This window comes from Scyliorhinus canicula, chromosome 6, assembly GCF_902713615.1.
Source record: "Scyliorhinus canicula chromosome 6, sScyCan1.1, whole genome shotgun sequence".
NCBI classification, from domain to species: Eukaryota; Metazoa; Chordata; class Chondrichthyes; order Carcharhiniformes; family Scyliorhinidae; genus Scyliorhinus; species Scyliorhinus canicula.
Genome location: NC_052151.1, coordinates 203995024 through 204021181, shown reverse-complemented (window position 1 = coordinate 204021181; position 26158 = coordinate 203995024). Strand labels below are relative to the sequence as shown.

At 45.0% G+C, this 26158-nt stretch overlaps 1 protein-coding gene across 6 annotated transcripts in view; it reads right to left on the bottom strand.

Moving 5' to 3' along the window:
- Positions 1–26158, bottom strand: part of LOC119967813 (NACHT, LRR and PYD domains-containing protein 3-like) — an 86408-nt gene that overhangs the window by 1228 nt on the left and 59022 nt on the right. For all 6 annotated transcript variants that reach the window (XM_038800823.1, XM_038800819.1, XM_038800824.1 and 3 more), the window contains 4 exons: positions 21022–21108; positions 14227–14397; positions 12755–12925; positions 447–614 (listed from right to left, as the gene is read on the bottom strand). In XM_038800823.1, the coding sequence (XP_038656751.1) occupies positions 447–614; positions 12755–12925; positions 14227–14397; positions 21022–21108 (597 nt within the window). The remainder of the gene's footprint in view (positions 1–446; positions 615–12754; positions 12926–14226; positions 14398–21021; positions 21109–26158) is intronic.

Sequence of the window (26158 nt, the reverse complement as noted above, 5' to 3'; positions counted from 1 at the left end):
CCCTGACTAACCAACCGACCCAATACAGCCACTCTCCTGACACCCCCAGCTAACCACCCACCCAGTTCAATGATAAACACGTTCACTCAACCATTAACTAACAGTAATTGAAATATCAGATCTTTAACCTTACCGTACAGCAGCTAATGCTGTAAATAGGGTGTGTACCCTCTCTTCTCCGATGGCGCACAACAGGGTCACTGCGCTGTATATCCCGGAAGAAACGCGCAGCAGTTTCAGGTTGGGAGAATCTTTGTGCCCAGCGGCAACCTACTTATCGTTGCCGCTGCTTGGAAGATTCAGGCCCATTTATATTATAAAATCCCGGCGCCAGAATGTGGCGACTAGGGGCTTTTCACAGTAACTTCATTTGAAGCCTACTTGTGACAATAAACGATTTTCAATTCATTTCATTTATATTTCAATGAATAAACATAAACACTCACTTGATCAGTAACAGATTTCTGCAGGTCAGTATGAGGTCACAGAGAGCAGGGACAGATTGGTCTGTGAAGGAGTTTCCCTGCAGGTACACATGCGTCAGTGACTCCTTAGTCCTGAGAGCGGAGGCAAGATCCTTGGCACCAGAATCTGTGAGACCGTTTTCATACAGACTGGGGATGAGAGGAAGAAAAGTGAACAGGAATCAGGGTAAATCCCCATTGTTTTATAGAATATCATTAATAATAATAACGTACATTATGAGACATTCTAAAAGTACAACTTTCATTCAGATAGAAGGAAAAATACTATTAATGGTGTAAATTAAATATAAATAGAATATGCTGCAAATACTCAGCAGGTCAGGCAAGTGTTTGTGAAGAGAGAAACAGTTACAATTTGAGCTTTCATTAGAACACAGCCTCCCCGAACAGGCGCCGGAATGTGGCGACTAGGGGCTTTTCACAGTAACTTAATTTGAAGCCTACTCGTGACAATAAGCGATTTTCATTTTCATTCACTAGGAAGAAGCAGATGATTGACAGGCTTTAAGCATTTACAGTTGTTGGGGGCATGATGGTGGGAGAAAGGAAAGAACAGAATGGAATTGAAGGAGTTGTTAAATGACAAAAGGGATGGCCAGTGACACAGGAATAGAGTTTGTAGCCATGCTGAAGACCATGACTGTCACTTTACCGGACGATATGAAGGCAGATCAAAAACTTATCCCCAATTCACTGAGGCCTCTCTGGAGGTGCTCCTTCAATCTGCTTGGGCTCAGAAAGGGAGGTCCTGTTCCCTGAGGACTGGAGGAGAAAGGAGATTGCCAAGGAGCTGAGCAAAGGTGGGACATGTAGTTGCAGTTCCATAAAAGGATCAATATCCTGATGGGTTTTGGCAAAGTGAGTGCTGCACGCAGTTAAAAATTTACAGCTTTATATGTTTTTATAACCTGCACAAGACCTACGGGGAGGGACTGAAGTCTCATGGAATATGAGCTCTCCCACTGAGGGGTGGGGAACTTAACCTGCACCATACCTACCGGGAGGACCGGTTAGCTTTCCCGAAAGCCTTGTGGAATAAGAGCTCATCTGCTGAGTGGTAGCGACCCATCAGATATGAATGAAATGAATGAAAATGAAAATCGCTTATTGTCATGAGTAGGCTTCAATGAAGTTACTGTGAAAAGCCCCTAGCCGCCACATTCCAGCGCCTGTCCGGGGAGGCTGGTACGGGAATCGAACCGTGCTGCTGGCCTGCTTGGTTTGCTTTAAAAGCCAGCGATTTAGCCAAGTGAGCTAAACCAGCCCCTAGGAGCCTAGTTGATGCATCAGTCAAGAAGGCCCAACAAAATTTCTACTTCCTACGGAAGCTAAAGAAATTCGACATGTCTGCATCGACTCACAAACGTCTACAGATGTGCCATAGAGCGCATCCTATCCGGCTGCATCACAGCTGGGACTGCAACTGCTTGGCCCAAGATCGCAAGGGACTGCAGAGTGTAATGAACTCAGCCCAATGCATCACACAAGCTTGCCACACTCCCATTGATTCTGGCTACACCTCCCACTGCCTCAGGAAGGCAGACAACATTGTCAGAGACTCCTCCCACCCAGGCTTTGCCCTCTTCCAGATCCTTCCATCAGGCCGAAGATACAGAAGTCTGAAGAGCCGCACATCTAGATATAGGAACAGCTTCTTCCCCACAACTACCAGACTCCTCAACGACTCTCCCTCGGACTGATCTGTTCCCTGTCAGAACATTATTCATGACGCCTTATGCTGCTCTTGCGCATGTATTTGCTTTGTTTGACCCTTGTCAGCACTGCGACTAATCGCTATTTGTAAATGTACTTTGGCGATCATTCTTTTTCTCTACTATGTACGTACTGTGTACGGTCCCATGGCCGCAGAAAAATACTTTTCACTGTACTTCGCAGCCAAGCAACATGCCTTAATGACTGTCGTCCAGTGGCTCTGACATCCATTATTATGAAGTGCTTTGAAAGGTTAGTCATGGCACAAATCAACTCCAGCCTCCCGGATTGCCTTGATTCACTATAATTTGCCTACCGCTGCAACAGGTCCACAGCAGACACCATCTCCCTGGCCCTGCACTCAACACTGGAACACCTAGATAACAAAGACACCTATCTCAGACTCCTATTTATTGACTACAGCTCAGCCTTCAATACTATTATTCCTACGAAACAAATGTCCAAACTCCGTAGCCTGGGCATCAGCTCCTCCATCTGCGACTGCATCTTGAACTTCCTAACCCACAGACCACAATCAGTAAGGATAGGCAACACCTCCTCCACGAGCATCCTCAACACCGGTGCCTCACAAGGCTCTGTCCTCAGCCCTCTACTATATTCCTTATACACCTACGACTGTTTGGCTAAATTACCTTCCAATTCGATTTTCAAATTTGCTGATGACACCAACGTAGTGGGCCAGATTTCAAACAATGACGAGACAGAGTACAGGAATGAGATAGAGAATCTGGTGAACTGGTGCGACGACAATAATCTCTCCCTCAATGTCAACAAAACAAAAAATATTTTCATTGATTTCAGGAAGCATAGGAGAACATGCCCCTATCTACATCAATGGGAACGAAGTAGAAAGGGTCGAGAGCTTCAAGTTTTTAGGTGTCCAGATTACCAACAACCTGTCTTGGTTCCCCCATGCCGACAGTATACTTAAGAAAGCCCACCAACGACTCTACTTTCTGAGAAGACTAAGGAAATTTGGCATGTCATCTACGACTCTCACCAACTTTTACAGATGCACAACTGAAAGCATTCTTTCGAGTTATATCATAGCTTAATATGGTTCCTGCTCTGCCCAATACCGCAGGAAACTACAAAAAGTCGTGAATGTAGCCCAGTCCATCATGCAAACCAGCCTCCCATCCATTGACTCTATAACTCCCGTTTGCTCGGAAAGGCAACCAGCATAATTAAGGACCCCACGCACCCCCGTCATACTCTCTACCACCTTCTTCCGTCAGGAAAAAGATACAAAGGCTTGAGGTCATATACCAACCGACTCAAGAACAGCTTCTTACCTGCTGCCATCAGACTTTTGAATGGACCTACCTCGTATTAAGTTGACCTTTTCTCTATATCCTAGTTATGACTAACATTACATTCTGTAGTCTCTCCTTCCTTCTCTACGTACGGCATGCGTTGTCTGTATAGCATGCAAGAAACAATACTTTTCATTGTATAATAATACATGTGGCAATAATAAATCAAATCAAATCAGAACATGAACAATAAAACAATCAATAAAACTCCAGACCAAGATTACTGGGTCGCGAATGGCTGCAATTCCTCCGCCTTGACTGGCGCCGCATCTTTCAGATGGGCATCAGAGGGCAATATAAGATATTGGGAAAATACCATGAGGATTTTCAAGCAGGCCTGGGTGAGATCAAGGGAGCCATGGCAAAAATATACAGCCTAAGTACTTCCGGGCCCACTTGGTGCTCATACATACAGCTAGCAAAAGTCGAGATGAAACTTGGCCCACTAGAGAGCCTTCAGATCATCTGGCCGGTGCGGTTCGTTGATTGTGCAGCACCGGAACTCCCATACGTCCGCCAGAGAAAACATCAACTATGCAGTGACTATAAGTTAACTATGAATAAAGCCTCCCGTTTGGACAAGTGCCCAATACCGTGAATTGAAGATTTGTATTCCAAAGTGGTTGGGGGGTCATTTGTTTACTAAGCACTGCATGAACCACGCACATCACCAGCTTAAGCTGGACCCAGACACTATGTGACTATTAAAATGCACCGGGGCCTTTCTGAGTATATATGACTGCCTTTTGGAGTGTCATCGGCTTGTGCCATTTTTCAACGCAACGTTTGGTGGTGTATTTGGACGACGTCTTGGTCAAAGGAGCCACAGAGCGAGAGAATTTGTGTAACCTAAACAATATCCTCCACCGACTTTCTGAAACTGAATGACGCAATAGGGATATCGGCAGCTCATACAGTTGGGGGGAGGGGGGTGGTTAAAACTGTGAAATTAGGGGTTTTGTTTTTGATTGGGTTTGGGGGGGCTGTTTAGGTGCGGTGTTGGTGGGTGGTGGAGAAGGGGGAGTTGGTTAATTTTCTGACTGGCTGGGAACCTTCATTCAGTCGTGTTGGGGAATGTAGCGGCCATCTTGGTGGGCTTTTCTTGAGGTGTTGCTGTACTGCCCCATAGGAGGGAATGGCTGACTCTAGAATGTGGGGGGGGGAGGAAAGAGTGGGTGGACAACCCGCTGTCTGGATAGTCACATAGAACTTGATGTGGTTGAACGGTCTAATAAAGAGATCTAAGGTGTTTGCGCACCATAGGAGTTTGAAAGCTTCTGAGTTGCTGTTGGAGGGAGACTCATTTGCGGGTTAAAGGTCAGATGAGGTTGTGGAAGGATTGGATGGGGAAAATGTTTCACTCAGGATTTCACAGTAGGGTCCAGGGGGCAGCGATCCTGATTAATCTTTATCGGTGGCTCTGATTTTGACGGATCCCAACGGGATGTACATTGCCAGGTACCCTGCTGGTGTTGGTCAATATATATGTCCCAAACCCGGATGACACAGCTTTTAACAATGAGTTGCCTCTTTAGATCACAGATCTGGACTCATACTAGTTCATCCTGGGTCGGGACTTTAACTCTGTAGTGGATCCTCGATTGGATAAATTGAGACCTAAGGCTGTGAGGCCTCCGGGGTGGCAAAGGCACTTTTGGCCTTTATGGAACAGATGGGGGAGCAGATATGTGGAAATCTTTACTTCTGGTTGAGACGGAGTTTTTGTTCTTTTCCCAGGTACATCAGGTATATTCTAGGATTGTATTATTTGTGGTGGATAGGTCTCTGCTGCAGGGGCTTGTATTCGGCGATAGTGATCTCAGATCACGCTCCACATTTTGTGGATTTTATGGGGTTGGAGCCTGCTCAGCGCCCCCATGGCAGTTGGAGACATCATTGATGTCGGATAAGGGATTCTTAAGAGGGTTTTCTCTGTCATTAGGGAGTATTTGGAGTTTAATAGAAGTGAGGAGATTTTACCTTCCATGTTGTGGGAGGCTTTGAAGGCATTCATTAGAGGAGAGATTATTTCTTATGTGATAGATAAAGATTGAAAGGGTGGAGAGCCAGAGGTTGGTGGATGCCACCCTAGAGGTGTATCACCAATATTCCATTAGTCAGACACCGGAGTTATTGGAAAGTAGAAAGAACTTACGTTGGGGTTTCGGTTGCTTTCGACCGACGTAGGGGGCTTTTTATGAGCATAGGAAAAGGCCAGTCGCCTGTTAGCGCACCAGCTGAGGTGACAGGTGGCTCCTCGGGAAAAATTGCATGTGGAGGACTTGGGTGGCAGGTTTGCCTCTGCCCCAGCAAAGGTTCATGAGGCTTTTTATCGTACCCGTTATAAATTGGAACCCCCAAAGTAGAGATCATCGATGTTGGTGTTCTTGGATGGTTTGTCTATTCCAGTTGTAAAGGAGACAACTGAGGAATTGGTGTCCGCACTGACCTCACAGGAGGTCATGGAATGCATGGGTTTGATGTAATTGGGTAAGGTGGCGAGACTGGATGTATTCCGATCAAATTTTATAAGAAGTTTGAGGGCAGCTGGCCCCTGTGCTGGTAGAAATATTTAATAATTGCATGTCCGAGGGGACATTGGCACATTCGTCAATCTCTTTGATTTTAAAAAGGAATAAGGATTCAACAGAGTGTGGGTCGTATCGGCCTATTTCATTATTGAACGCAGATGCAAACTTGTTGGCGAAGAACTTGGTAATGCGCTTAGAGCCCTGTCATCCAGAGGTTATATCAGAGGAGCAGGCATGGTGGGCGGTTGTCAGCCAATGATCGGTGACTGCTCAATGTTGTTTTTTGCCCTCTCCAGTCTGAGCCGGAGATGCCTATCTCACTGACTGCGGCGTTTAATACGGTGGGATGGGGTTATTTGTTCGAGATCCTTGGCATGTTTGGCCTTGGGGTCTAGATTCATATCTTGGATCCAGCTCTTATATAGGGCCCCCACCGTGAGTGCTAATACGTCTATTGTCCCTGCTATTATTTGCCTTAGCAATTGAGTCTCTGGCCATAGCATTAAGATCATCCACAAAGTGGAGGGGATAGCGAGATGGGGGGTGCTAAGGGAGCATAGGGTGTCATTGTATGCAGACGATTTGTTGTTGTATGTAACAAATCCTCCCTCCAGTGCAGAGCAGATAATGAAGCTGCTCAGGATGTTCGGCCCCTTCTCGGAATATAAATTGAACTTGGGCAAAAGCAAATGCTTTCCGGTGAATCTCCCAGGGAGGGGAGCTGATCTGGGGAGATTGTCTTTTTGCCTGGTCAGGTCCAGCTTCCGTTATCTGGAAATAATTGGCCTCGCTGCATAAACTAATTTCACGCATCTGGTTAATGTGCTGAAGGTTGATTTGAAGACGTGGGGAAACCTCCCCGCTGACCTTGACGAGAAGGGTTCAGTTGGGAAAGGTGAATATCCAGGCAGGAATAGTTCAGTCGGTAAAGATGAATATTCTCCCACGGTTTCTATTTTTGTTCCAGTGTTTCCTTTCCAAATCTTTGTTTATGAAATTCAATAAAATTATATCTTCTTTTATTTGGGAAAGCAAGATCCCATGGATTCACAGGGTGTTTTTTCAAAGGGATAAGCAATTGCGGGGGGGGGCGGCGGCTAGCTTTGCCCAACCTGTTATTGGGTGGTGAATATTGAGAAGGTGCAGGGCTGGTAAAGGGGGACGGAGTCAGAGGTACCAGTTTGAAAGACTTGGTCACGGCTATTCTTCCATTTCCCACGGCAAAATAGATTTTCAGTCGTGTTGTGGTGGCCACCTTGAGAATATGGAGACAGTTTTGCAGCATATAGCGTGCCATGATGTTGTTGGTCCTAGTCTGTGAAAATCATCAGTTTGTACTGGCAGTCTTGAACTTTTCGTTTGGGCATGGAGGAAGGAGGGGCTAGAGCAGTTCAGGGATTTATTTATACTTGGGATGTTCGCTGGTCTTGAGCGGTGGTTGGACAAATACCCGCTTCCAAGAACTAACTTGTTTCGGTATTATCAGGTACATGACTTTGTACAAAGGAAATTTCTTCCTTCCCCTTGGCACCCTCACCGTCGTTGGTAATAATAATCTTTATAATTGTCGTAAGTAGGCTTACATTAATACTGCATGAAGTTACTGTGGAACCCCCCCCCCCCCCCCCCGTCGCCTATGTGGGTACGTAGAGGGAGAATTCAGAATGTCCAAATTACCTAACAGCACGTCTTTAGGGACTTGCGGAAGGAAATTGAGCCGCCGGAGGAAACCCACGCAGACAAGGGGAAAACGTGCAGATGCCGCACAGACAGTGACCCAAGCAGGAATTGAACCTGGGACCCTGGTGCTGTGACGAAACAGTGCGAACCAGTGTGCTACTGTGCCGCCTGCAGATTCTTGGATGGATAGATTCGTGGATGAACCTGATGGATAGGTTCTTTCTTTTGTTGAGGTTGGGGAAATGAAGATATTGGCTATCTGTAGTTGTCTTTGTACTGGCCACTTCCCGACATAAAATGGAACATTGAGTTGCATGCAAGGAAAATTGGACAATGACAGAGAGGCAAGCAGGTTGCAGAACCTCTCTGTGGATTCTGTCTGTGAAGAAACCAGACAGCATAGAAACTAACAAGCTGTGCATATTAATTGAGCGATTCCCGGTGATTCCCGGGCACAATGAACACAATTAAGAATAACAAAGGCCAAGCTAGACTCTTCAGCGCCAGCACGAGCCCCGGACAATAAGATACAAACAGCCCCAAGAACCGCCCAGTGATCGCGGGACAGCCCCGTTATTGGGGAAATTCAAATCAATCGATTGGGAAGAGACCCAATCGATTGCAAGTTTGTAGAGGCTCCGTCCAGATGCGCGCGAAACCCAAAACAGTATAAGACAGAGACCCAGACCCCAGCTCTCTCTCTTAGCCGACCCTCCCAGCAGAACACCTTTGCAGCAGTTCTCCAGTAACTTGGACGTGAGAAGGAGAGGCCTGGCCAATTGCTACACCGACAAGTAAGTGTCATACAACGTATGCTACGAGAGTAGACACTCCTGACCCCTTTAGTCCACACCAAAGCAAGATGCCATTGTTCCCTGATCCGGCAGTTCCATTATTCCAGATAAGTATTGGCCTAGTAGTGGTAGGAACAGTTTAGTCTTAGTTTATATGCAGGAGTAGCAAATAACTGTGTAATAATAAACGTGTCTTCTTTGAACTTACTAACTGGTGTATTGAGTCATTGATCTGAACTTGAACTTGAATCTTGTGGCGGTATCATAAAGATACCTTGCGACTCTAGAGCTTAGGAATAAAACAGAGCCAAATGAGTGTAAAGCACACTCACCCAGAATGAGCAACATCTTGTGTGGATGAAACAAATCCCACTGGATGAAGTTAAAAGGAAATGGTGGAGTGAGCTGGGCCAGATGTTTGCGGGGAGGTGGGAGAAGGAGAGAGGTGCCGAGACACCCCATTTATCCCCGCTCTCTGCTTGCTATTAATTAACTAGTCCTCTGTCCAGGCTTACATGTTACCACCTGCACAAGGGCGGTGGATGTTGTTTACATGGATTTTAGTAAAGTGTTTGACAAAATGTCTCATGGCAGACTGATATAATAGGTGAAGTTACACGGGATCAGAGGTGAGGTGGTGAGATGGATACAGAACTGGCTCGGTCACAGAAGGCAAACGTTAGCAGTAAGAGGGTGTTTTTCTGAATGGAAGGTTGTGACTAGTCGTGTTCCACTGCGATCTGTGCTGGATCCTCTGTTGTTTGTAGTGTACATAAACGATTTGGAGGAAAATGTAGTTGGTTTGATTAGTAAGTTTGCAGATAACACCAAGGTTGGTGGGGTGGCAGATAGTGTTGAGGACTGTCAGAGGATACAGTAGGACATAGATAGGTTGGAGACTTGGGCAGAGAAATGGCAAATGGAGTTTAATCCGGACAAATGTGTGGTAATGCATTTTGGTAGGTCTAACATAGAGGGGAAATATATATATTTCAGAGAGTCAGAGAGATCTGTGCATGCAGGTCCACAGATCTTTGAAGGTAGCAACACAAGTGGACAACGTAGTCAAGAAAGCATACGGAATGCTTGTCTTCCTTGGACGGGGCATCAAGTATAAAAACTGGCAAGTCATGCTACAGTTCTTTGGAAACTTGGTGAGGCCGCACTTGGAATATTGCGCACAATTGTGGTCGCCACTGTAGCCACCTGGGATGGCTACTTACAAAGGATCCTGGGAAATATGGCCACCTGCAAAAGACCATGGGAAAAATGGTCAACCCACGACTCAGACGCTCAGAGCTTATGTATATTGGCAACTCAGAGAACTAGACGCGATCGAAACCCCCAGCTACTTTGCATTCTAATGGCCCATTTGCCCAGATCAAAAGACCTGTACTCAGGTAACAGATACAGAAACAGACTCATCAGCGCCAATCCCTTTGCTCAGGGAGCCAAAAAGCCAAGGTCAATGACCACTCAGGACAAGCCCCGCCATAAAGGCACTCGCCCCTGTATTGGCCAAAATCGAAGGAAATAATCGAAGCATGCCGAATTATTGGGTCCAAAGCTAAGGACCGCCTAAAAGAGCGTGAAACCCCAGAAGGATAAAGAGAGACACTGTCATGTGTTCAATCTCTCTTGGCCCCGGCGCTCAGTCTCTCTTGGCACCGACCTATGCCTCAAACCAAGTGTAGCATCAGGACCAGAAGACAAGTTCAAGACCAACGATCACTACCAGATGGATGAGCCCAGCAGAAACAAAGTCACTTCTCCAGACCCAGCCATGCAAGCTCCGAACAAAGGCATTGTTCCTCTGCATAAAGCCGGGTGCCTGAAGTTAAGTACAGGTTGTTGTACTGTTAGGTGTAATTTAGCTTGTAGTGTTTTATGCTGCATGTCGAAGTAATTCTTGTGTGTAAATAAACTATCATTGAACTTGACTAACTAACTGGTTGTTTGGTCTTTGGTCAATATCTGGTAAAACCTTGTGGCAGTATCATTTGCTACCTGGCGACTCTGAAAAGTAATATCATCATTAATAACTGTCAGATCGGTATTCAGTTAAAAACAGCAACACCACACTATGAGAAGGATGTGGAGGCTTTGGAGAGGGTGCAGAGGAGGTTTTACAGGATGTTGCCTGGTCTGGAGGGTGTTCGCTATGTGGAGAGGCTGGATCGACTCGGACTGTTTTCATTCGAAAGACGGAGGTTGTGGAGTGACCTGATAGAGGTCTACAACGTTATGAGGGGCAGGCACTCTTTCCCAGGGTGGAGGGGAGGTTGTGGAAGCAGATACGTTAACGGCGTTCAAAAGGCATCTTGACAAATATATGGATAAGATGGTGTAGAAGTCAGATATTTTAAATACACTTAATATAGGTAAGAAGACTGTTTAAGACAGAAATATCAATTCCCAGTTTTAAAATGAAAGAACCATACAATTTCCAAACTCAGTCATGAGTTTGCAAAACACAGAAGTCTGATAAAAACATCACATTTTTCCAAGGGCAAGGGCGGAATCCATAGCAACGAGGGATAAGGATGGAGTATTGTACGGTTCTCACGCCGCTCGAGATTAGGTTGAATCATATCCCATAAATTATACAAGCTAAAAAAATATCTTGAACTATATTGCCTTGTTTTTAATAAATGGACAGTTAAAACATCGACTCAAATATAATATATATATGTATATATTTGATTCCAACATTCTCAGTGAAACAATCTTATAAAAGACAGTTTGAGTTGTATGTTCTGAATTATGCCTAGCCTAGCAAGATGAGATAACATGAGGTCTCCATGGTGGCAATAGGTAGGTCAGCATTAGACCAGTTTTTGCTGGTTTTGATAAAGCACAATATCCCATGAGAAACATACCAATAAGCAACAATTAGAAGTGGCGTTACATTGTCATGATGGACGGCTTTTTATCAAATCAAATGTGTTTTGAATATAGCTTAAACCAATTAGGATTATATTGGGGTGTGATCGGATCGCTTAAGACAGATATCAAAGAGTATATCCATGGATGATTTGACCACCATTTTTAGTGAGGCGTGAAGAGACTAGAGACAGAAGACTAGAGGCAAGAAGACAGACAAGTCAGAGAGACAAAGAGAACAAGACAGAAAGAGAGAGAGAGAGAGAGTAAAGGAAGAGAATTAGAAAGAGTTCTGTATTCCTATTTCATTTTCATACTTTAACTTCAGCCTTTGACTTTTAAAGTTGTGTTCAGGCTATTGTCTCAGAAGATAATTCCTGTGAATTTTTGAAGAAAATCAAATTGTCTACAAACTACCTTTTAAATCATTTCCAAGTTGTAACCAATGAACTTTGAATAAAACAATTCTTATTTGCACCTGACAAGTTTTAAACTTGCTTTTCTACTGAGTTTCAGCAATGTCTCACCAACAACCGGCAACCGTAAATTAAATAAAACTGGATCAAATCCTTAAGATACTTCAGATGGGTACAGAAGGAAATGGCACAAGGAAAGGTTAACATTTTTGAAAGGTTGGTATCGTGACCGGTACAGGCTTGGAGGGCTGAAAGGCCTGTTCTTGTGCTGTACTGTTCTTTGTAAAATATTTTATTCCGTGTTTGGCACTAGGCCATACTGCTCTAAGAAATTGTCTGGAAAACAAGCACTCAGCTTCCAGGCAACCAATCACCTGTGTTTATTGCAGTACCTTTTTCATAAGCCCCCATTATTTCTTCCTGTGTACTCCATCCAAAAGTATGACAAGTGCAAGGGTCCTATAAAATACTTGCACAAGTGACTCCTTACTGTCATTACTTCTTATCATTAAATAATCTAATTCTACATCTTGGTCTTCTGAACCAAGGTCACTTCTATGTACTTTGCTAATGTCATCTGTTATTAACAACTATAAGCTATTTCGTGGCTTCTTCACCTTCCATTCACTGTCATCTAATCCCTATTCTCTTTCACATAAATCAAGGGATGCTGTGACTCGGGGAGAGCCAGAGGTGGAAGAGGGGGCGACATAGAGTGCACAATCACATTATTCGCCTACACCCTTGGCACAAAGATTTGTGGGACTGACATCCCTAGTAAAGGGTTCAGAGAGAGACAACAGGAGTCAGAGTATTTAATTGGATAGTCAGATTGAAACTGGTGTCAGGGCCCGCTAAGTGCACTCGCCCGACAGGTGAGAAATTCAGGCCAAAATCTCACATTCTTCTACTTACTGCAATTGCCATATTTTACAGTCCGGTTTCCTCAGTGCCTCAGACAGAAGTTTCACTCCTGAATCTCCCAGTTTATTCCAACCCAGGTCCAAGTTTTTCACTACCCAGTTTGTACTGAGAGCAGAGGTGAGATCTTCGGCACAAGAATTTGTGAGATTGTTATCACTCAAACTAGAGATCAGAGGGAGAAAAGTAACAGGATTCAGAGTAAATCACCAGTATTTTAAAGAACATTATTAATAACAATAATGTACAATGTGAAACATTCAAGAAACATAATTTCTAAGAATAAAATCAAATATAAAGGATTACGCAAATGTGAAAAAGAAATAAATATTCTGGAAATGCTCAGTAGGTCAGGAAGTATCTGTGAAAGGAGGGTGACTGTGTGTGGAGTTTGCATATCCTCTCAGTGTCTGCATGGATTTCCTCGGTGCTCCGGTTTCTTCCCACAGTCCAAAGATGCGCATGTTAGGTGAATTCGCCATGGTAAATTCCCCTTAGTGTCCAAAAATAATAGATGTAGTTACGGGGATAGGGCATGGGCCTGGTTAGGAAGCTCTTTCGGTGCAGACTTGATGGGTCAAATGGTCTCTTTAAACACTGTAGGGATTCTATGATTCCAAGTTCAAACCATCAGGTTCTCTGATTTCAAGTGTAAATTTCAGATGAATCTGTCTCACTGCCACCGTTACCCAGAAAAGTTTGACCAGTTAAAACCACTTCTAACTTCTAGGTAATTATAATGCTAATCCTCCGGACGACTGCCTTCCATACCACACCCTCACCCCCTTCCCTTTCTAAGCTCTCAACCCCATTAAAAAAACAGGGCATAGCTTTCTTACCCTTGACTCTCCTGCGCTTGACTGAAGAACTTGGGAAAACTCAGGGCAGCACGGTAGCATTGTGGATAGCACAATTGCTTCACAGCTCCAGGGTCCCAGGTTCGATTCCGGCTTGGGTCACTGTCTGTGCGGAGTCTGCACATCCTCCCTGTGTGTGCGTGCGTTTCCTCTGGGTTCTCCGGTTTCCTCCCACAGTCCAAAGATGTGCAGGTTAGGTGGATTGGCCATGATAAATTGCCCTTAGTGTCCAAAATTGCCCTTAGTGTTGGGTGGGGTTACTGGCTTATGGGGATAGGGTGGAGGTGTTGACCTTGGGTAGGGTGCTTTTTCCAAGAGCCGGTGCAGACTCGATGGGCCGAATGGCCTCCTTCTGCACTGTAAATTCTATGATAACTCTGCACTGCACCTTTGTCACCCTTCTGGAGTCAGAAGGAAAAGTGTGAAAGGTGCGGCTGCCTTTGAGGGCAAATAACTAGGAGCGGATTGACAATTTGACTCTGACTGCACCCATATACGTTATGACCCTATTACTGGCACTGATAATAATGGGCAGACTTTATTTATTATACGTACCAGTGCCCAAAATATCTAATCATTTTAAACACAATCTCTCAGTCTGGTACTGACCTCAGTCTCTGTATTTTACATTCCGGATTCACCAGAGCTGCAGTCAGTTTTTTCACTCCTGAATCTCCCAGATTATTAGCATTCAGTTGCAGAGCTGTCAGTGACTGGTTTGTAATGAGAGCAGAGGCTAGATGCTCAGCACAAGAATCTGTGAGAGCATTATCACTCAGACTGAGGATCAGAGAGAGAAAAATAGCCGGAATCAGGATAAATCATACTGTTTCTTAACAATAATAACGTACAGGGTGGGGCACGCAATAAACACAACTTCCATTCTTACAGAAGGCAATATATTATTGATGATGTCAATCTGAAATATATGCAGAACATGTAAGAATTAGTCAGTAGATCAGGCAGTATCTGTGAAGTGAGAAACAGTTCATGTTTCAGTTTGATGAGCTTTCATTAGAACTGAGAAATAGCAGCAAATTAAATAGTTTTAAGTGACAGGGAGATTGATGCGGAGGAGGGGGGAGTGGTCAGTGTACATGAAAGAACAAAATGGAATTGCAGGAGTGATTAAATGGCAAAATGGATTACGGTACCCATGTCCTTACCCTGAGTCACGTGGGAGAGACATGGGATAGTCTATGACTCTGGAATGGAGCTTATGGAAGATAATGGCTGGGAATTTACTGATATGAAATTAAAATGAAAATCGCTTATTGTCACAAGTAGGCTTCAAACAAAGTTACTGTGAAAAGCCCCAACAGAAGCTGAACATGTGGCAGTGTGGACAGGGTTAGGTAATTTAACATAGTCCACAAAGGCCCATTCCGTATCTCTCTCCATTAGAGAGAGACGTTTCTTACTTGGGAAATGTGGGACAACGGGAGGAGGTGGGACTCCATGAACTACCATAGCCGGTATGGGGATCAAACCCTCGACATTAGCATCATTCCACATCATACTCTAGTCACCAAAACAACTATGATAACCAATGGTTACATTCTTTGAAGATATAACCAAATCTCTGAAGATGTAAACAGTATAGTTGACAAGGGGGAGCCAGTCGATGTGGCATATTTGGATTTTTAGAAGGCGTTTGATAAAGTCCCACATAAGAGATTATTGTGCGAAATGAAAGCACATGGGATTGGGGGAAGTGTATTGGGGTGGATAGAAAATTGATTGGCAGAGAGGAAACAAAGAGTAGGAATTAATGGGTCCTCTTCAAATTGGCAGGCAGTAACTAGTGGGGTGCCACAGGGATGGTGCTGGGACACCAGCTTTTCACAATATTTATCAATGATTTGGATGAGGGAACAAAATGTAACCTCTCAAAGTTTGCAGATGATACTAAATTGGGTGAAAGTGTGAACTGTGAAGAGGATGCAGGGATCCTACAGCATGATCTGGACAGTTTGTTCGAGTGGGCAAATCAATGGCAGATGCTGTATCATTTGGATAGGTGTGAGGAAGCAAAAACTGGAAGAGATTATTGCCTGAACGGTTGTAAATTGGGAGAGGGGAGTATGCATCGGGACCTTAGTGTCCTTGTGCACCAGTCACTGAAGGTCAGCATGCAGGTGCAGTAGGCAGTAAAGAAGGCGAATGGTATGCTGGCCTTCATTTTGAGAGGTTTCGAATATAGAATCAGGGATGTGTTGCTGCAATTATACAGGGATTTGGTGAGGCCACACCTAGAATATTGTGTGCAATTTTGGTCTTCTTTTCCGTGGAATGATGTTCTTGCTCTTGAGGAAGTGCAGCAAAGGTTTACCAGACTGATTCCAGGCATGGTGGGATTGTCATATGAGGAGAGATTAACTAGATTAGGATTTTTCTCGCTAGAGTTCTGAAGAATGAGGGGGATCTCATAGACACTAAATTCTAACAGGACTAGACAGGGACGATGCAGGGAAAAAAAGTAAATTACTGCAAATGCCGGAATCAAAGAGAAAATGCTGGAAAATCTCAGCAGGTCCGGCAGCATCTGTAGGGAGAGCAAAGAGCTAGCTTTTCGAGTACAGATGACCAGATAAAAGACGTAGAAAGTGGGAAATATTTATACTGTGGGATGAGAGAATGAAAGACGAGGGGCGGGATTCTCCGATAATGGGGCGAAGTGTTGATGCTGTACTAGAAGGCGGCGTGTTTTACAACGGCGTCATCTGGCCGCTAGGAGCAGCGATCCTGCGCCGCACAGGGGGCCAGCACGGCATTGGAACGCCTCATGCAGCTCCAGTTCCCGATACAGGCACCAGCACGGGTGGCGTGGGTACGCATATGTGCATGGGTTGCTTTCTCCACGTTGGCCCCCGGGCAACATGGCAGAGCCCTACAGGGGCCCAGCGCGGAGGAACATAGGTCCCTGTTCCCGGAATTAGTCCGCTCACTGATGAGTAGCCCCTGATCACGGACCTGGCCACCGTGGAGCCCCCCCCCCCCCCCTCCCCCCCCCACTTCCCCCCCCTCCCCCCCTCTCTCCCCAGGCTCCCGCAGCCAGTACGCAGAGGTCCCGCTGGGTAGGACCAGTCACAAACAAAGCCGACGGGACGGCCAAATTCGGCCGGGGGCGACATCGCAGCGAATGCACCGAACATTGGCGCCAATTCTCCAGTCGCCGGAGAATCGGCAGCCTGGCGGCGTCACGGAATTCGCCGACCCGGCGCTGGTTCGGAGTATACCGCCCGAGATGTTCCGAATGGTGGGTGTGTCCAGAACCAGGGTCACAGCCTGAGGATTCAAGGTAAACCATTTCTGAAAGAGATGAGGAGACATTTATTCACCCAAAGGGTGGTGAGCCTGTGGAATTCATTACCACAGGAAGTAATTGATGTTAAAACATTAAATATATTCAAGAGGTGGCTAGGCATAGCACTTGGGTGAATGGAATCAAAGACTATGGGGAAAAAACAGGATTAGGCTATTCAGTTGGATGATCAACCATGATCTTCCATTATAAATGGCGGAGTAGGCTCGAATGCCAAAAGGCCTCCTCCTGCTCCTATCTTCTATTTATCTATACACAATATTGCCAGAGCCAGACAATTAATGTTTGACAGGTGCATGGAAAGCCTTAGGCAGCGCATGCAAAATCACAGAATTGTTACAGAGCAGAAGGAGACCCTTTCACCCATGGTATCTACACTGGCTCTCCGAATAAGCAATTCACTAAGTGTCGTTTCCCACCTTCTCCCCGTAACCCTACACATTCTTCCTTTCAGATAACAGTTCAATTCGCTTTGGAATGCTTCGATCGAACTTGTCTCCACCACACTTTCAGATCATGTATTTCAGACTTTACCCGCTCACGGCAAGGCAGGCGAGTGGAATTGAGGATTATGTCAGATAACTATGAGCTATTGAATGGCGGAGAAGACTCAATGGGCCGAGTGGCCTACTTCTGTTCCTACCGCTTGTAGGAAGTCTCGGCTCAAGCAATGCCGGCACCACGTTTAAAGGCAGCCAGCAGTACGATCAAAGGCAGTAGCCCTGGAGTCACCAGAAAGGTCTGGTTTAGCACACTGGGCAAAATCGCTGGCTTTTAAAGCAAACCAAGGCAGGCCAGCAGCACGGTTCAATTCCCATACCAGCCTCCCCGAACAGGCGCCGGAATGTGGTGACTAGGGGATTTTTACAGTAACTTCATTGAAGCCTACTCGTGACAATAAGCGATTTTCATTCCATTTCATTTCATTTTCAAGGGAGCCCTAGTTACTGACCAAAGGCTGAAATGGCAGGAGTCAGATTAAAGGTTACACCCCAATTCACTGATGCTTCTCTGGCGGTGTTCCTCCAGGCTGTTCGGGTTCAGAGGACACCATGTTTCCTCCGAATGAGAGATCAGACCATCAATACGGATGAAAATTGTCGAGAAGTTGAGCAGACATGGACAAATGATTGAAGTGCAGCAAAAGGGGGAAATGGCAGACAACAATTGTTGAACTTGCCTCAGTATTTACAGTTGAAAAGGAGGATAATTTGCGAGATGTTCTGAAAAAACTATAGTCAGTCGAGGGACTTAATACAATTAACAGCGTCAGTAACTAGAAAATTAGAAGAAGAGTGACAAATCACAGACCTCGGTTTCCATCCGAGGGTGTGAAAGGAAGTGGGGGAGCACAATGTAGAATCCCTAACAATAATCTTTCAGATTTCCCCAGATTCGGGAATAAAATCTCTGGATTGGAAAATTACACATCACTCCACTTTTTAGGAAGGGTGAAAGGGAGAAACCAGGGAATTAAAGACCGGTTAACCTAACATCTGTGGTGAGGAAATTGCGGGAGTCTATATATAATCAGGGATAGGGTAACCGAACACCTTGAATATCTTTGGTCAATCTGAGAGCTGGCATGGATTCATGAAGGCAAGGTGAGGCCTGACAAACCTCATTGAATTTTTTGAAGACGTGACTAAGGTAGTGGACGGGGAATGTCTTTGGATGTTATTTATATGGATTTCCAGAAGGCATTTGATAAAGTTCCACATACAAGACTGTTAACTAAGGTGGAACCCCCGTAGTTGAGGGCAAATTATTGACAGTTAGGAAACTGGTTGAGTGGCAGGCATCAAAGAGTGGGGATAATGGGTGAGTACTCATTAATTGGCAGAATGTGACTAGTGGTGTACCACAGGGATCTGTGGTGGGCCTCAATTATTCATATTACTCATTAACGACTTTGATGATGGCATAGAAAGTCATATGTCCAAATTTGCTGATGATACAAAGCTAGGTGGCATTGTAGACAGTCTAGATGATAGCATAAAACTGAAAGGAGATATTGACAGACGAGGTGATGTGCAAAACTGTGCCAGATGAAGAAATGAAATGAGATTAAATAGAATTCAGGTAGAATTCAATGTAAGCAAGTGTGAGGTTATCCATTTTGGTTCAAAAAAAGATAGAGCAAGTTACTTTCCAAATGAGGTTAAGTACAGTGGATGTCCAAAGAGACTTGGGGGCTTCAGGTGCATAGATCATTAAAATGCCAGGAACAATTGCAAAAGATAATCAAAAAGGCGCATGGAATGCTAGCCTTTATATCTAGAAGATTGGGAAATAAAGACACAGAGGTTATGCTGCAGCTATATAAAATCCAGGTTCAAGCCAATTGGAATTGAGCAATTCTGGGCACCACACCTCAGCAAGGAAATGAAAAAATGAAAATTGTTTATTGTCACGAGTAGGCTTCAAATTAAGTTACTGTGAAAAGCCCCTAGTCGCCACATTCCGGCGCCTGTTCGGGGAGGCTGTTACGGGAATCGAACAGTGCTGCTGGCTTGCCTTGGTCTGCTTTCAAAGCCAGCGATTTAGCCCAGTGAGCTAAACAGCCCCTGTTTAGGATATATTGGCCTTGGATGGATTGCAGTGCATGTTTACAAAAATGATACCTGGACTACAGGGGTTAAGTTACAAGGAGAGATTACACAAATTAAACATGTTTTCGCCAGAATTTAGAAGGTTAATGGATGATCTAATCGATGTCTTCAATATTAACAGGAAAAGACTGGTTGGAAAAAGATAAACTGTTTCCACTGGTTCAAGATTCTAAAACTAGGGGACATAAACTATATATTAGGGCCAGATCGTTCAGGAGATGTTCGGAAGCACTTCTTCATACAAAGGGTAGTAGAAGTTTGGAACTCTCTCCCACAAACAGCAGTTGAAGCCGTAACAGATGTTAGGCAAGCGCAGCACCTCCGACACAGCCCCTGGGTACCCCCCCAAACTCACCCATAAGGGTGTCATCGAGCCACCCCCCCGGCACCCCAGCTCACACGGGCAGGACACCCCCAGGCCCGATCTCGACGTGAACAAAATGCGAGCCTGGCACCTTGGCAATGCTAGTTCAAAGTGAGGAATTGAACAAACGAATGTGATATAAAATAGGATTATTAGTTAGAATAGTGTAGATGATAGAGCCGGGCTGATGGTAGTGAGTTCACAGACAAAGAACAAAGAAATTGGGCAAAGCATGGCCAGAGAGGGAGGAGGGTAGCCTCGTGCAGAGAATGGTGAAAAGGGTGCTGGGTAACAAGAGGCCCAGGGGTGAGGAATGCGAAGTGTGCCAATCAGGATATATGGCCAGGTCAGGAGGTGTATAGAATGACCTATGGGAAGCTTGTATGCGAATCTTGATGTGATTTGAACTATATCTGCAGTGATTCCTTTGTTCTCATCCTCTCTCGCTTCCGGACTCTCAGGAGACGGCTGTGTGTTCTGAGGGCCTATGGAGTGAGTCAGTCTTGCATGTTGGTTATTATTAAATGATACTATACCTACGGATCCATCTCTCATTTTATTGAGGCCAGTCTACCGGGTGAAGAATTTAATATTAACAAAAGTGCTTCCTGGGCACTCTGGCAGACCAGCACTGCCAGGGTGGCAGTGCCAGGGTGTCACCCTGTCCCGAGGCCGACCGCTGAGAGCATCTGATGGTCTGGGAGACTGCCCCCACAAGGTACTGTACTGTCTGGGACCTATTTGCGGGGACCAGTATTGAACAGCGTCCGGCGGGGTCTCCTCATCGAGCTCAATAGAGGTGGCCATTAGATCCGACGTGAGCACGGCTAAGTAGCTTCTTAACTCATTTAGCTGTGCGAGACTGAGCCCCATCCACGATTATGACACCTCGCAAGATCTAACCAGATCTCACGGTCATACAGTTTTTGGGAATCCTGGGACAGGCCTCAGAGAGGTTCTGACAGGACACGGCCGGTAGATCGTGCCTGTAGTGTCAGTAATTATGATGTGATATTTATTAATGACACTCTTACTCACACTAATAATAATGTAGTCAGATATCCATTTATTATAAATGCAATCTCACAGAGTTTGGTACTTACTCCAGTTTCCGTATTTTGCAGTTCGTTTTCATCAGAGCTGGACATAGCAGTTTCACTCCCGAATCTTCCAGATTATTGCAACTCAGCCTAAACAGAGAGAGTGAGAAACACATTGAAATGGGCTGAATTTTAACCTTGGGGGTGAGACACAGGAGCTGGGTTTATTTTCAGGTAAGAAATCCACCACTGGTGGGAAGCTGATTCAAGTTAAGATGGATTTTTTGTTCACTTTGAAACAGTGGGGGTGGGAATGGAGGGGGTTTCGATGATTTTGGACTCATTTCGAATTACATTGGCAGTCATCGCTGAGAATGACTGTATGGTTTGTGACAAAGCCTCCATAGCATTAGGGGGAAGTGGGATGTCATAGAGAAATCGTCTTATTTGCTAAACTCCAAGAAGTGCAATCTAGAATAGCGTATTGGGAGATGGATAATTAAGGGAGTTTGGGAAGGAAGGGAAAGTGGTTCTCTTTTGGTTTTTGTGTTCTAACTATCTCAACTTTCAGGGAATGGTCTTATTCTGCTACAGGCGAAGAGGCGAGTGATTTGCTGAGTATGTAGCAAGTGACTGAGATTTATTGTATTTCCAAGGTTCAAAATAGTCTAAGCAATCGGTGTAAAATTAATAAAACATAAAAACAAAGTCAAATATATAATTGAAAAAACTCCTTAAATAATTTAGTCAAACACAATGGTGGGAAATCATCGAAATGGAGAAGCTCAATCAATATTATGCCTTAGTTTTCACAGTGGAGGACACGAATACCATCCCTATAAAAACCTGTAATTCAGGGGTAATAGGAAGGGTGGAGCTTAGAACAGTCAGGATCAATAGGAAAACAATACTCAACAAACTATTGGTATTGAAGAAAGACAAATCCCCAAGGCCTGATGGCCTACATCCTAAGGTGTGAAAGGATGTGGCAGCAGAGATAGTGGATCCATTGGTTATGATATTCCAACATTCCCTGGTCACGGGAATGGTTCCAGTGGACTGGAAAATTTCAAATTTTATTCAAAAAAGGAGGGAGGCAGAATATAGAATATTACAGACCAGATAGTTTAACATCTGTTCTTGGGAAATTGTTACAATCCATTATAAAGGAAGTAAGGTCAGGATATTTGTAAAGTCAAAATTCAATCCATCAAAGTCAGCATGGTTTTATGAAGGGTATGACAAATTTGCTAGAGTTCTTCGAAGATGTAACAAGCCAAGTAGACAATGGGAATCCTATAGATGTAGCATATCTGGACTTCAAGAAGGTGTTTGATGAGGTGCCGCATAGAAGGTTAATACACAAGGCTAGGACGAGAGGACTTGAGTACAGGAATAGGGATGTCTTGCTGCAGTTATACAGGACCTTGGTGAGGACACACATTGAGTACTGTGTGCAGTTTTGGTCTCCGAGTTTGAGGAGGGACACTCTTGCTATTGAGGGTGCCCCTCAAAGATTTGCCAGACTAATTTAAAACAGAGTTGAGGAGAAACTACTTCTCTCAAAGGGTCGTGAATCTGCGGAATTCACTACATCAGAGTACAGTGGATGCTGAGACAATGAATAAATTTAAGGAGGAGTTAGACAGATTTTTAATTAGTAATGGGTTGAAGGGTTAAGGAGAATGGGCAACGGGGGAGTCGAGGCCATGATGAGACCATCCATGATCACATTGAATGGTACCACAGGCTTGAGAGGCTAAATTGCCTACCCTGCTCCTAGTTCTTCTGTTCTAACGAAGAACTATTCTGTCTAATTCCACCTTCTAGCTCATGGTCTGTAGAGAACAACACCTCAAACACAAATCTGGTGTTCTTGGTTAATAAGAGGATTTCTTGATTAATTATGCGATCAGGGGTTGTGGGGAGAAAGCAGGAGAATGGGGATGAGGAACATGTCAGCCATGATCAAATGGCAGAGCAGACTTGAGGGGCCGAATGGCCTAATTCTGATCCTGTATCTTATGGGCTCATTAAGGATGGTAGGACAGGTGATATGTCACAGCTACAGCATGTGGGAGTTCCTGCATGCTGGTTTGATCCAAGGCAAACACATCTGCATTGTGTTTGAAGTTTGTGTAGTTTTGACTCAGAGTTTAGTAGCTGGAGGCTGAACTACAGACACTGTGACGCATCAGGGAGGGGAAATTAACTGGATTCTTTGGACCGGGAGGCAGTCACACCTCTTTGGACAGTGTGTTCTGATTTGGTCACTGCTCAAGGACAGGAGCGCGTGACTGCAAGTGAGGCAGGTAAATGTGGTGTGAGGGCATCAGCACAGGAGCCTCAGCTTTTAGAATTGTCCAATAGGTCTGCGATTTCTTCAGCTTACTTGGATGAGAGTGGGGTTTGCAGGGTGGATGAACTCACTGACCATGACCCCATGGTGTCAGGCAGTTGGAATGAAATGAAAATTAAAGAATTGGATAAAAAAGACATTGATAGGCATTTACCTGCAGAGGGTTTGTGAAATGCAGATTAGACTAGTCGCAGGGTGGGAAGATTTCGGGGGCGGGTAAGGGTGGTGGTGCCAACTCACCAGTGCTGCGCGGTGTAGGGTGTTGACCTTCTTGCGGCCCCGGAGGCCAGTCCTTCTGGTCACACTTCCCGAACTGACGGCTTCTGCCGCTTTGTCCCGGGCTGCACTGGCTACTCTGTGGCTCACCCTCCCGGATCCTTGGGGAACAGGACATCCCTCCTGGCCTCGACCGCATCTAGTAGCCTCCCCAAGTCACATCTCCAAATCTTGGGGCTAGTCGTCTTGGTGCCATAGTTGCAGGCGAGTGGGATTGGTTGTGCAACTGAAGTTTAAGTGCTGCTTGACCTTGTTAGCGGGGAATAGGGTGTTGGGGGGGGGGGGGGGGGGGGGGGGGGGCTGGTGTGCGGTCCCGGCGAATCGGGTAAAGACATTGAATAGCATTGCCTGGTCAATCACCGGGAAGCTCGCCGTAGTTCCTGCTCGCTACCACACTTAGAAACCTTTCTGGAGAATCGCTCCCAATGAATGGTGCAAAATATCCTGATGACACAGATACAGGTCAGAAAGTAAGGTGTGAAGAGGACTGAAAAGGACATAATGAAGTTATAAAGGGACATTGATAGGTTAAGTGAGTGGCAAAGACTAGGCAAATGGGGCATAATGTGGGAAAATGTGAAATTGTCCATTATGACAGAAAAAATAAAAAAGATGGAGGAGCCCAGCAAATCAGTGCGAAAGACAAGACTGAAGCATTTGCGACCACCTTCAGCCAGAAGTGTTGATCGGCTGAACCATTTTGGCCCCTCCTTGGGTTCCCAGCATCACAGATGATAGTCTTCAGCCAATTCAACTGATAGCTGAAGGCATTGGATATTGCAATAACTGACAACATTTTGGCAAGAGTACAAAAAACTTGAGCTCCAGAACAAGCCGCGCCTCTAGTAAAGTACAGCTACACCACTGGCATCCACCTCGCAACATGAAAATTTGCACTGGTAGTTTCGCTACACAAAAAAGGGCAAATCCAACCCATCAATTAGCACTGTATCAGTATACTCTTGATCATCAGTAAAGTGATGCAAGTGAAGCCATCTGGGATGGCCACTTACAACAAGAAACATGGACGTTCGCAAAGCCTGAAGGGAAATGTGGACAATGTAAGATTCAGGGAGGCACAGAGCCTGAATGTATATTTGTGAGCAAAGAATCCAGACATCATTGAAACCCCCAACCGATTAGCATTTTAATGGTCCATCTCTGTAAGACAAAGGATTGATACTCAGATAACCAATACAAGTCCAGACATTTCGGCGCCACTCCCTTTACTCAGGAAGCATAAACAACAGGGTCAATGACCGCTTAGGACACGGCCAGCCATCAAGGCATCCGTCCCTTTATTGGCTCAGATCAAAGGCAGTGATCGAGAACTGCCCAATTAATTTAGTCCAAACCAAAGGACCGCCCAAAAGAGTGCGAAACTCCCCAAGAATAAAGAGAGACAATGACATGTGTTTGATCTCTTTTGGACCTTGCACTTCAGCAACATCCATCTCCAATCGTAGCACCGCCAGAAGCAAGTTCAAGTTCAACGCTCGCTACCAGACGGATGAGCCCAGCAAAGCAGCAGTTACTTCTCCAGACCCAGTAGATCCAGATTCGAACAAAGGCCACTGTTCCTCTGACCTAAGCTGGGTGCCTGAAGTTAAGTACAGGTTGGCATAGTTGTTAGGTGTAGTTTAACTAGTAGTATTTATGTTGCATGTCTAAGTTAATCTTGTGTGTAAATAAAGTACCATTGATCTTGAACTAACGAACTGGTTGTTTGGCTCTTTGATTGATACCCGGTTGAACCTTGTGGTGTTATCATTTCATACCTGGCGACTCTGAAAGCAATACAATATCGGTATCTAAAGAAAGAAGGGCAACCTTATTGACTGCCATATTTATAGCAGGTACAAAAGGCAACACAGGGCATCATCAACAGTGCTATCAAGCAGTACTTACTCAGCAATAACAGTTCTTTGAAGGAGCCACATGTGCTGTGGAGAAAGGGGAACCGGTGGATGTACTGTACTTATATTTCCCAAAGGCATTTGACAAGGTGCCACATCAAAGGTTATTGCAGAAAATAAAAGTTCATAGTATAGGAGGGAAATTATTGTTATGGATTGAAGATTGGCCAGCTCACAGAACACAGAGTTGACATAAATAGATCCTTTTCTGGACCACAAGAAGTGTTGAGTGGTGTGCCACAGGAATCAGTGCTGCGATCTCAAGTTTTTACATTTAAATAAATGACTTGGATGAAGGACATGAAGATCGGAGCTAAATTTTCTGATGACACAAAGGTAGGAAGTAAGGTCTGTAAGAGGATGTAAGGAGGCGACAAAGGGACATAGATATGCGAGTGGGCAAAGATATGGCAAACGGAGTATAATGTGGGCAAGCATGAACTAACATCTGGGAGCTTGTGCCAAAGACAGGAGAGCCATCTCAGATTAGTTAAGCAACAACCTGACATAGTCACACTCACAGAACCATACCTTACAGACAATGCCTCAGATACCACTATCACCATTCATAGGTATGTCTCACCAGCAGGGCAGACCCAGCAGAGGTGGCGGCATAGTGGTATATAGTTGGGAGAGAGTTGCCCTGGAA